At 38.5% G+C, this 12,118-nt stretch overlaps 1 protein-coding gene across 1 annotated transcript in view; it reads right to left on the bottom strand.

The window, feature by feature from the left end:
• Nucleotides 1-12,118, bottom strand: part of kif19 (kinesin family member 19) — a 207,603-nt gene that overhangs the window by 45,097 nt on the left and 150,388 nt on the right. Inside the window, exons 7-9 of the mRNA XM_059948568.1 lie at nucleotides 8,466-8,660; nucleotides 1,204-1,350; nucleotides 767-889 (exon numbers count right to left, since the gene is read on the bottom strand). Coding sequence (XP_059804551.1) covers nucleotides 767-889; nucleotides 1,204-1,350; nucleotides 8,466-8,660 — 465 coding nt within the window. The remainder of the gene's footprint in view (nucleotides 1-766; nucleotides 890-1,203; nucleotides 1,351-8,465; nucleotides 8,661-12,118) is intronic.

The raw sequence follows: 12,118 nt of genomic DNA, 5'->3' as shown, positions 1-12,118 counted from the left end.
TCAGTCAATTCAAACAAATTTAATATTTTTGGAGACATAATTATTTAATAGCTGGTTTTTAATATTCTTGAATATTTTTGAATGAACAAAATCATTTACTATATTTAGCTTAAATGACTATTTTGACAGGTACCGAGTCTGGGAGCCTGTCCAGGGCCTCATTCTTCAGATGGAAACTAGGCCTCCAAGGGAAGACTTCATCTGGGGCCACCATAGCCCAGGGATAGGCCACTGGTCAGCTCAGCTAGTTCAGCAATCAGTCGAATGTCCAAACCTCTTTATTCAATTCTATGAAATCAGCTGAAATCCTCTAATTCAGTCAAAAATACCACCCTTGAGGTGACCCTGATGCCTATTAAGTCATCTTTCATATCAGCCCTTGTCTAGTTGTGTATTCAGCTCTTATGTAAAAAAAAAGCTCAATTCATTAAATATTTGTTAAATACACATACTTCATGAAAGTGGTAGCATCATTATGTTACCGCAGTTATGAATACATCATTTTCACAGTTATCACAATACCATCTATGAACTGAACGAATGCTAATTGCCCATTGAGTTCATCACAATAGCATTGTTCTATAAATAAGCTTGGATAATGCCACTGAACGTGAGCAGGTTATAGGTTTTAAATGCATGTATCAAATCTACATCGAAACACAATTTACCTCCATCCCACACTATAATTTAACATGTAATATAAAAATTACATAATATTTAAAGACTTAAAATATTTTAAACTGCTGCATTGATGTTTTGCTCTTACTCTGGTCTTAATGTTTTTGGCACGGTCTGCGTAAGTGAGAGTATTTCGTGACTCTTCAAAGGAGCTGCTGGCTGGACTGATGTGTGCGATCATTACAGTCCTGCTGTTCCCACCCAGGGAATCCTGCCATCAAAGAAAGAGAAACAGTGAGAAAATGAACCCCACTCCTTGCCCGTTAGTGACATTTTTCTGAACACAAGAGGTCTCAAAAGGCTGAATATTATAAATTTAATTAGAAAAAAAATACTTATTGTTATTTAATTACAAAATGTCTAAATTTAAGGCATGGTCTTCAGTTATAGTCTACTTTGGTTTCAGTAACTGAGTAACTATGTCAGATCTATCCTGAAATGTGAAAGTAGCCCTACAGCACAAAGGGAAAGTGTTTCATTCGACAAGGGGAAGTGTTCGCCATTTGCACGCGAGCACTCGCATACCTTCAGCAACCGTGTTAGCTTGCTGTCTCGGTAATTGACGTACTTGTTCCCTCCCTTCTCGCTCAATGCATTGATGCAGTTTCCAAGTGCCAACAGTGAACGGTTGATGTGTGCTCCTTCCTTCATTCGCTTTCCACGGTTCTGTGTCTGAGAAATTGCAGAGAAATTTTTTTTAAAGAGCGAGTTTATTTTGAACTGGACAAAAAGGAGATCACCACAGGAGCTTGACATCAGCAGGGCAGTCTTTGCTGCACTGCCTAAAGATGAAGGCAGAGGGCTACGACGGCTGCTTTCTGTTTTCTCTGGACTCTCTTTGCATCCGGTTGAGATTTCCACTCTTCAAATGTCCTCTGAATAGTCAACCTTTCAAGGTCCAGATTTTTCTGGCATCTATTTCCCAATTGTCTGCGTCAATGCCCACTCTAGTTATCACTTATAATTATCCTTCTTGCAGAGATATTGTGATCCATTGTGATCCAGTGACCAGTTCACCGTATACAGTAAAATGTCCCTGGGACCCAGCAGAAATACTAAACCTGAAGCAGATTCTGACCCAACGTAGTCGTTGTCTTTCTCTGGCAGAAAATCTGCAGCTGTACGGCTCTGCTCTTACCATAAGAGCAGTACTAGGTTTGGCAGGGCTACACGATACTGAGAAAATATCTTCTAAGGAACAGTCATGTGATAGAACTCTGGGAAGGGAACTGGTACAGCATCATTGTGCTGGAGATGATGCAGAGGAGACCCATTGGAACGTTAGTCTGGACTAGAGGATTTTAAATGGTGGAATCATATGCAACATTTTAAGAGGTGTTTTGACAGACACTTAAACAGGCAAGGCAGAGAAGGACATGCAAGAAAGGGTAGACAAACTTGGACTCTTTACTCTAGAGCATCAGAGGCTGAGAGACAACATGATCATAAAGGTCAGGAGAGGCAAAGACATGATAGATGGTCTTTTCCCCAGGGTGAAAGTTTCAAATACTGGGGGTCCCAGCATTAAGGAGAGAGAAGGGAAAGGAAAAGGAGAGGGCAAGTTTATTTTACCACAGAATGGTAGGTGCCTGGAATACATTGCCCGTGGAAGCAATGGAAGGCAATTTAGGAGGCATTTAGACAGGGACATGGTAAATAAGCAGGGAAGTAAGGGATTATAGACCATGTGCAGGTATAGTGCCATTTAAATTGTCAGCATAAAGATTGTGGGCCAAAGGGTCTGTCCCTCTGTTATACTGCTCTATGTCCTAGATGGTCATATGTTCTATATGGTAAGTGTAGATGGCAAAATGATCAGCATGAGTGTGGTGGGCAATAGGGCCCATGCCTGTGTTGTATGACTCTATGACTCTAAATCAGCCTTGCCCTGCCGAATACAGCAGGGGAAACAGCACGTTTTTTTAAAAAAAATCACTTCCATTTAAAGTTAATCAATCTAATATTTTAATTGTTTTTTTCTCACTTCTGATGACAAAAAACATTCAATATTTTTTAGTGAACTGAGCAAGTCTTTCTTGCAATTTTTCTAATGATAAAATAAACCTATTTTATAACCACTAGATGGTGCATTTGAACCAGAGAAAGCAGCCTGTTCCTTCATTCTCGTAACATTGACACAATGGTACAGTTTAACAGCATTATGTTTAAAAATTGCTTAATTCAATAGTACAATCTAAATATTAAAATATTTAACATAGGGAAGGAAATCCTTCTGCCTTGGCATGTAGTCATCGTGTTTAAACAGGCACCGTTATAATGGCTGGCTTTGAGATTACATAGAACTTAAGGCAGCAGTATATCATTTAGAAATTAAATTGGCATTGCGAAAAACCCCAGTGGGAAATAACACACGTGTTAACACTGTAGTCCATTGCAAGAATATTTCAAAAATATAGCAATGGTGAGTTAGATAGATAGATAGATGATGATCTAATAATGAACAATGTGCTTATCAGTAGATGCTCGGCATAAATCAGGTACAAACATTAACATCTTCTTTTGCTCACGTTAAATGGGACTAGTATACATACATAAGTACAATTGACATAGACATTCGCTTGATTCTGTTCTGCACAAAGCCATGGCTTTAATTGAAAGAATCAAAACCATTAACAACAATGTTGATGACCATTGTTACCCAGTAACTTCTTGACGAGTTTTTTGCAGGATGGGAACCAGGAAAAACATCATGGATTATAATTTCTGTTAGAAGTAGAAATGGTTTTATTTTTGGTGTAAAGGTAAACATTTTTTTCCTAAAATCTTTATTTCTACCACTTTCAAGTGTTTTAGCTGTGGCTCATTTGGTAGTACTCTTAGCTCTGATTCAGGTAAGTATTGAAAATGATCTATGATCACTATTCTACATTGGCTTTTCAAACCATTTTATGCATTTTTTCTTCACTCACTACCCTTTCATTTGGAAATTGTTGTGTCACAGAAGGCAGTCATCATGCCATTAAATATATTCAAGAAGGGGGTACAGTAGATATATTTCTGAAATCTAAGAACATTAGGACATATGGGAAAAATTAAGGAACATAGTACAAAGTGGGTGACATCATAATGATAATGGTAGAGAGGTCTAAGATGCAAAATGGCCTCCTCTTCCTCCTGCTTTCTGTGCCTCTAGGTAGATACTACCTTGGAAAAGAAAATAGGAGTTATTCTTGGTGTCTTGGCCAAATTTACCCCTTAACTAATATTCCAAAAATTATTAATTTTTATTAATAATTATTAATTATTAACTCACACTGTTCTTCACAGAAGTTCACTGCACCGTGTTACACACATTTCAGAAGGATAATAAATTCAGAAATATTTCATTCGCTATAATGTGTCTTGGGACATTTTGAACAAGATGTACAAGGTGTAAGGTAAAGGTATATCTTTATTTTTAACTACAGTTCAATTCCATGAACCCTGAGGACCCACGTTTGCCTTGTTAATAATCACAAGATGCTACTGATACTGAAAATCCAGAGCAATGCACAAAAAATAAATGCTGGAGGATTTCAGCAGGTCAGGCAGCATGAATGAATAGACAATCGACATTTCAGGCCGAGCTCCTTCATCATTCTTCAGTCTAGGGACAAAACATTGATTGTTTATTTCTCTCCATTGATGCTGCCTGACCTGCTGAGTTCCTCCTGCATTTTGTGTGTGTTGCCTTGTTAATAACATTTGGATTATAATAGAGTTTGGGGGAGTATTAGGGGCATGATAACTTGCCTCACTATATATCCACCTATCACCAATGCTGTCAGGATCAGAAAGTCTAACAGAATCTGCAAAATGTGTTGTAATGTGTTGACCACCGCTCTGCAAGAAATTAACTCAATTGCAGTTCGCATTGAAGAATAAATGGTTAACAAGATGTAACTATTTTCAATTAACCTAAAAGCAAACAAAACAAACAAAACGCAGTTTAAAACAAAAACAAAACACTGCAGCGATCAGCAATCTGTCATTAGGTCAAACTCCCCCACTTCAGCCTCTCCACCACTTGCTGCTATTAGCATTTTATTATCCATCTATCTTTCTCCATGGTATTTTCCACACTCTTAGAAATATTAGTCCTCCTAAACTATTAAGCCAACTCCAATTGGAAGATTCATCTTTTTCCATTGCAATTGATATCTACTGTACACTCTGAGAAATTGCCCTGCCCTAAATCCACTACTAGGAAAGAGATGACATCCAGTGATATATACAAACAAATACTTTTGCAAGCTAACTTATAGATAGTGCTTTCGAGCTTGAGAACTTCTCTTCCAGGTGGATTGAATTCACATACTTCTGGCTACTTAGCTGATAAACCCCAATTTATTCTTTGGGAACTGGGGACCTGAGCCCTTGCCCCTTATTGTGGCCTTTCCAAAGATGTTAGTTGTCTTGTTACAGCAACTTAATACTGGGTCAGAGAAGATGGATTTGGAACCACTTTGACAAATGGATTTCTGACCTCATACCATTATCATTGCTCCTTTTTGCACCTTGTGTCACATTCAGTGGCATTTTTGCCATTTCCATGGTACTTGACTGCTTTTTCTGAGGCCAGGTTGCTAATTTGATGCTCAACCCAGCACAAATGGAATGAGTGCAAGGAACCAGTTGGATTCAAACTCGGGACCATTCACCATGAATGCTGATGCCAATACACCATTGGCCAGCTTATCTATTATTGTTAAAGTTCAATTGCCAAATAAAAACTCATAAATATATATACTTTTTTACAAAATTCCAGAGTTTACTTGTTTCTGAATTCTGCTTATCATCAGAATGACTTAAATTATTTCACAGTAATAGATTAATTGATTATATTTGGCAGATAGATATTCATTTTTAATTATCAAGCCTGAATACTTATTTCCTGCCTCAAAATCTGTGTTTAGATTCCTTCATCAATACAACCATAAGCTAAAGAGCAATGCATACTCCATGCAAGTTTTTTTCCAAATATTTTAGCATTACTTATCCCTGATCCCTGACTGATACCTGCTTTGTTTAAGTCTTGTTCTCCAATGATTTCAACTAGGAACATTTTATGGACATCAATTAAGAACAAGAAAACATTAAAAGTTTTATACAATTTCATATGAAGATAGAAACAAAAGCTGGGGCAGTACAATAGTGCAGCTAGCAGAGTTGCTGCCTCACACCAGTGCAGACGCAGGTTTAAAACCAAAAGGCATAGGAGAAAAATTAAACCATCTGGTCCATTGAGTCAGCCCTACCATTCCATCATGGCTGATTTATTATCTGTCTCAACCTCATTCTCTTCCCTTCTCCCTGTAACCTTTGACACCCTGACTAATCAAGAACTTATCAATCTCCACTTTAAACATTCCTAATGACTTGGCCTCCACAGCCATCTACGGCAAGGAACTCCACAGAATCACTACACCCGGGCTAAAGAAATTCCTCCTCATCTCTGTTCTCAATGGATATCCCTCTATTCTGAGGCTGTGCCCTCTGACCCTAGACTCTCCCATTATAGGAAACATCTTCTTCATGTTATCTAGACCTTTTAATATTCAATAAGCTTCAATGAGATCCCACCTCTTTCTTCTAAATTCTGGTGAGTACAGGCTCAGAGCCATCACACTCTCCTCATATGTTCACACTTTCATTCCCAGAATCATTCTCATGAATCTCCTTGTGATCTTTTCCAATGCTAGCACATATTATCTTAGATAAGGGACTTAAAACGGCAAACAATACTCCAAGTGCAGTCTGACCAATGGCTTATCAAGCCTCAGCATTGCATCTTTGCACTTATATTCACATTCTCTCGAAATGAATGCTAATATTGCACTGGCCTTCCTTACCACCAACCCAACCTGCAAATTAAGCTTTAGAGAAACCAGCACGAGGATTCTCAAGTCTCTTTGTACCTCTGATATTTTGAATTTTCTCCTTATTTAAAGTCTACACCTTTATTCCTTCTAACAAAGTGCATGCCCATACACTTCCCTACTCTATATTCCATCTGCCACTTTCTTTCCTATTCTTTCTGCAGACATCCTGTTTCCTCAACATTACCGGCCCCTCCACCTGCCTTTGTATTGTCCACAAATGTGGCCACAAAGCCATCAATTTCATCATCCAAGTCAATTACATATAACGTGAAAAGAGTGGTCCCAAACTGACCACTGTAGACCACCACTAGTCATTAGCTGCCAAACAGAAATGCTCCCCTTTGTTCTCACTATTTGCCTCCAGCCAGTCAGCCAATCTTCTACCCATGCTAGTACTTTTTCTGTAAATGCAATGGGCTCTTATCTTGTGAAGCAACCTCACGTATAGCACGTTGTCAAAGCCTTTTAAAAATGCAATTAACAACATTCACTGACATTACTTTGTCTATCCTGTTGTTATTTCTTCAAAGAAGTCTGGCAGATCTGTCAGGCAAAATTTCCCCTGAAGGAGACCATACTGATTTTGGCCTATTTTATCATGTACCTCCAAGTAACCTGAAATCTCGTCCTTAATAAAGGACTTTAACATCTTGCCAACCACTGAAGTCAGGCTAACTGGTCTATACTTTCCTTTCTCCTGCCTCTTAAAGAGTGGAGTGACATTTGCAATTTTCCAGTCCTCCAGAACCATTCCAGAATCTAGTGATTCTTGAAAGATCATTACTAATGCCTCCACAATCCTCAGCTACCTCTTTCAGAATCCTGGGGTGTATTTCATTTGGTCCAGGTGATTTATCTTCCTTCAGACCTTTCAGTTTTCCAAGAACCTTCTCCCTAGTAATAGCAACTACCCTCTTCTGCCCTGGACGCTCTTGAATTTCTGACATATTCCTAGTGCTTCCAAAGTGAAGACTGATGCAAAGTACTTACTAACTTTATAAGTCATTTCTTTGTACCTCATTATTACATCTCCAGTGTGGTTTTCCAACAGTCCAATGTTCATTCTCATCTCTCTTTTTCTTTTTGTGTTTTTGAAAAAGCATTTGATATCCTCTTTTATATTATTGGCTTTTTTACCTTCATATTTCATTTTTTCTCTTCTTGTGGCTTTTTAGTTGGCCTCTGTTGGTTCTGAAAAGCTTCTGAATCCTTTAACTTCCCACTAATTTTTTGCTGTATTTTATGCCCTCTCTTTTGCTTTTATGCTGTCCATGACTTCCCTTGTCAGCCACGATTGCCTCATCCTTCCTTTAGAATACTTCTTCATCGTTGGGATGTATCTATCCCGTGCTTTCCAGATTGCTCCCAGAAATTCCAGCCATTGTTGTTCTGCCATCATTCCTTCTAGTGTCCCCTTCCAATCAACTTTGGCCAGCTCCTCTCTCATGCCTCTGTAATTCCCTTTATAATACTGATAACATCAGACTTCAGCTTCTCCCTCTCAAACTGCAGAGTGAATTCTATTATACTATGTATGATCACTGCCTCCTAGGTTTTCCATTACCTTAAGCTCTCTTGGATGACCTTGCATATTCTTGTATTGATTCTGTAGGATTCCCTCCTGTGTTCTGTTTTTAACCCGTATCCCAAAGACATGTTCACAACTCTATTTCTGATATCATGGTCAATAACACCTCTATTTACTCTCATATTTCATATTAAAGTTGAAGCACATCAATATTAGCTTTGTTATGAGTATGAGTCTATGAAAGTCTCTTCAAACATATTCCCCATGAGAACATTTCAACTAAAAGATAAATTTTTGATTTTTTTCCAGTAACTCTCATGTAGATCTATAATGCCTCAACAACAAGCTTGTAGGAAATAAATATTATGGTGACATACCTGTGAAGCTCTCTCAGAACCCGCAAGATCAATCATGAACAGGCGTCCAATTCGTACCTCCTGCAAAATGTTCTTGATGCGACTTTTCTGTCTAACTGTCACCTGGAGGACAGCATGAGATCGAGAGGAGGTTTTGTTGGCTGCTGTGGGTTCCTGTGTTCTCTGCTTGTTCCCTTTCATCAAAAGTTGCATTATCTGTCAGAAAGAAAGGCTGAGTATGCATTATGTAGGTAGTATTTCTTGCATTTGATTGTCCCACAATATTAACTAATTGGAGCTAAAACAGTGGCATATAATAATAACTGAAAACGACACTAAACAATCCTGAATAATTAACTTCTAGATATTTTCAGCACTTGGACAGTTCTTCAGTGTAATATAGTTAATTACATAGCCAAGGTGGCACGGTGAAGCTACAGCTGACACTGCTCTTTACAGTGCCAGGGACTCAGGTACAATATTAATCTTGGATCTGTCTCTGTCCCACATTAGTGTCCGCTGTGTGCTCTAGTTGCCTCCCCCAACCCAAAGAAATGCTGGTGGGTTAATTGGCTCTTGTAAATTAGCCTTTTGCCTAAAATAATGACAAGAAGAATCAAAGGGAATTTGGTGGGAGAGGTGAAAGGTTGCAGAGTATAAGGGCGGAAGGCGACAAAGTAAGGGTTATTGCTCTGTTTGCTCAGAATTGATGGATCTAGTTGTGAATCATTATAAGATTAAGATATCATACTCATTCTGAACAAGGCATTATTTATTTAGGGTTCTATTAAGAACATGAACTATTTCACTGTTTTGTTCTTACCATAATCATGCCCTTCAATAATGGCAATGATAACAAGTACTTATCTTTACGGTAAAGTACTATCATAACAAGTGTCTGCATGATAACAGACACTTAAGTTGAAATACTGATCTAACTGAAGTGATTTCGACATATATATGCTGGAAAACAGAGCCTAACGCTTTTGATCTTTTCACCCATTAAAGTACGAGGGGAAAGACTTATTTGACTTTTTATTTAAAATATTTGCAAGTGAACAGGTAAAATAGTTGCAGATTGCAGGCAAGGAACATATTAAGATATCTAATGCCATCAGATTATTCTAATTAATAGAAAAAGAGATCACGAAAATGTCAGACACAAAGGCATAGAAATCGATGTGCTTAGCCATGTTCATTTTAGCTTGAGATGTCTGAACATCAGTTATTTGTGATTTGAACATGACTAGCCACCCTGCTAACTGCCTTTTCCGAAAGCTCCCTTCTGGAAAGTGCTATAGGACTATTAAAACAAAACAACTTCACGCCGTCTAAAAAATTCCTTCCTCAGGTAGCAAATTTGATCAACCATTCTAATCATCTTCCCATCCCCATCTCACAACACAGCAATGCACTGTAGACACTTTCACCTACTTTTTATGGTGCTGTTTACTTTGTGAATATATGCTGGTATTTATCGATTCATGTACATTTTGTTCCATATCCATCCTTTCACCTCAAACTCTATTAGATTTTTTTAATTTATATATAATTCTTTACTTTTTATGTAATTCTTTTTTCTTCGTAATTATTGAATGTTGTTTTTGTTGCATCATCACACCCTGACCAACACTTCACAGCAAGTTCCTAATACATGTAAATGTATATGGAGAATATAAAGTTGATCCTTGATCCTTTACCCCTGATTTCTGGGGTTCATCTCACTTTGGAAATTCAGCCGGGCATTTCTGGTCACATACAACACTGGGAAATGATGCAAAAATATGTGAATCACTATGTTGCAGCTTTATCTTAGAAATTCGGACACATGCAACTATTTTCCCTGAGCTCAGGGTTGGGAACCTGTTTCTGAATCAAACCCTCGCCTTCCTGCCTTACTCACCCTCATAGCCCCTTGTCAACTGCAAACACTTTAAACCATTTTTTATCATGTATACCCTCATGGTCCATTTACTTTGTCCACTGTTAGCATCTCTGACACTTTGATTTACTATTTCCCAGTCTCAGGCTCTGACTCCTGTGCTTCTTCCAGCTCCAGTTGCACTGCAACCCCTGACTTCTGACCAAGGCTCTTGTACCTTCTCTCTACCTTTACGGCAGCTCTCTGCCGACCACGATTCCAGAATTATTCAGAACTGTTCTACTTGCAAAGCACGGAGAAAAATGTGAAGGAAAATGCGTGAGTGCCATTAGATAGCATCCAAATGTGTACCATTTCGCCAGATTACACTCAACCTGCTTTAGAATGCATTACAGTCATATGTAATGCACTTCCTGTTGCAAAGACCATTATGCTAAATGTTTATGTAGCATATCATCAGAGAGAATAGTTTTGCACACTGATGATCCAGAAAATAATGCAATAACCATTACATCACTCATGAAGCCAGTAAAGGGATATGATAGTATGAGTCTTTAAAAAGCTTTTCGTTGATTTACCTGCTGACCTCAATGATCTAACTGAACTGGTTTTGAATGGCAATTGTAGCTTTGTTATTGCAGCTTTAGTAAAACTAATGATTTGTATTTAATGCCAGGTGTTAAATATAATACTTATAGCAAATTAAATCACGGCCAGGAAACCTGTAAAGTGGGTAGCTAATATCCATTACAAGCCTTATGAGCACCACAGCTACCCTGACTACTCTTCATCTCACCTTGCTTCCTGTAATCAGTCTGCTCCATGGGCCTAATTCCCCTCCCTGTCTGATTTGCTCGAATGTTAAGATGTTCTGAACAGGTGACTTTGAAGTGTCTTCTTTCATTCCAGTTATGCCTCCACCAGAGGCTCCCAACCTTTCTCCTCCAGGGGCAAACAAGGAAAGAATTCCCCTGTCCTCACGTTTCAACCCTCCGGCCTCCACATTCCACCAGAGGCTCCATTTCATTCGGAGCTTCAGGAGATCTGGTATGTCACCAAAAATCCTTACAAATTTCTATAGATGTGCTGCGGAGAGCGTTCTGACTGGCTGCATCAGATGCTGGTATGGAGAATCAGAATCAGGTTTAACATCACCGGCATATGTTGTGAAATTTGTTTTGCAGCAGCAGTACAGTGCAATACAAAAAAAAAATTACAAGTTGCAATTAGAACTATATTAAAAATTATAAAAACCTTAAAAATATTAAAATATACATTGCAATATATAAAAACTGTAACTTACAATAAGACATTTATATACTGTATAAATTAAATAAGAAAACTTTATGTTATGTCTCTGTCTAAATGTGCAATGTGCAATTCATAGTAATTTATAATAAATAGTATGTACAACTGGATAGTCAATATAACATAGAAATACAGTTGTGTCAGCATGAATTAATCAGTCTGATGGCCTGGTGGAAGAAGCTGTCCTGGAGCCTGTTGGTCCTGACTTTGGTATGCTGTGGTACCGTTTCCCAGATGGTAGCAACAGTTGAAACAGTTTGTGGTTGGGGTGACTCAGGTCCCCAATGATCCTTCAGGCCCTTTTTACACACCTGTCTTTGTAAACGTCTTGAATAGCGGGAAGTTCACATCTACAGATGCACTGGGTTGTCCGCACCCTTCTCTGCAGAGTCCTACGATTGAGGGAAGTACAGTTCCCATACCAAGCAGTGATGCAGCCAGTCAAGATGCTCTCATTTGTGCCTCTGTAGAAAGTTCTTAGGAT

This window comes from Hypanus sabinus, chromosome 23 (genome assembly GCF_030144855.1).
Source record: "Hypanus sabinus isolate sHypSab1 chromosome 23, sHypSab1.hap1, whole genome shotgun sequence".
NCBI lineage: Eukaryota > Metazoa > Chordata > Chondrichthyes > Myliobatiformes > Dasyatidae > Hypanus > Hypanus sabinus.
Note: the sequence above shows the minus strand (reverse complement) of the source record. Positions and strands in the feature narration are given on the sequence as shown.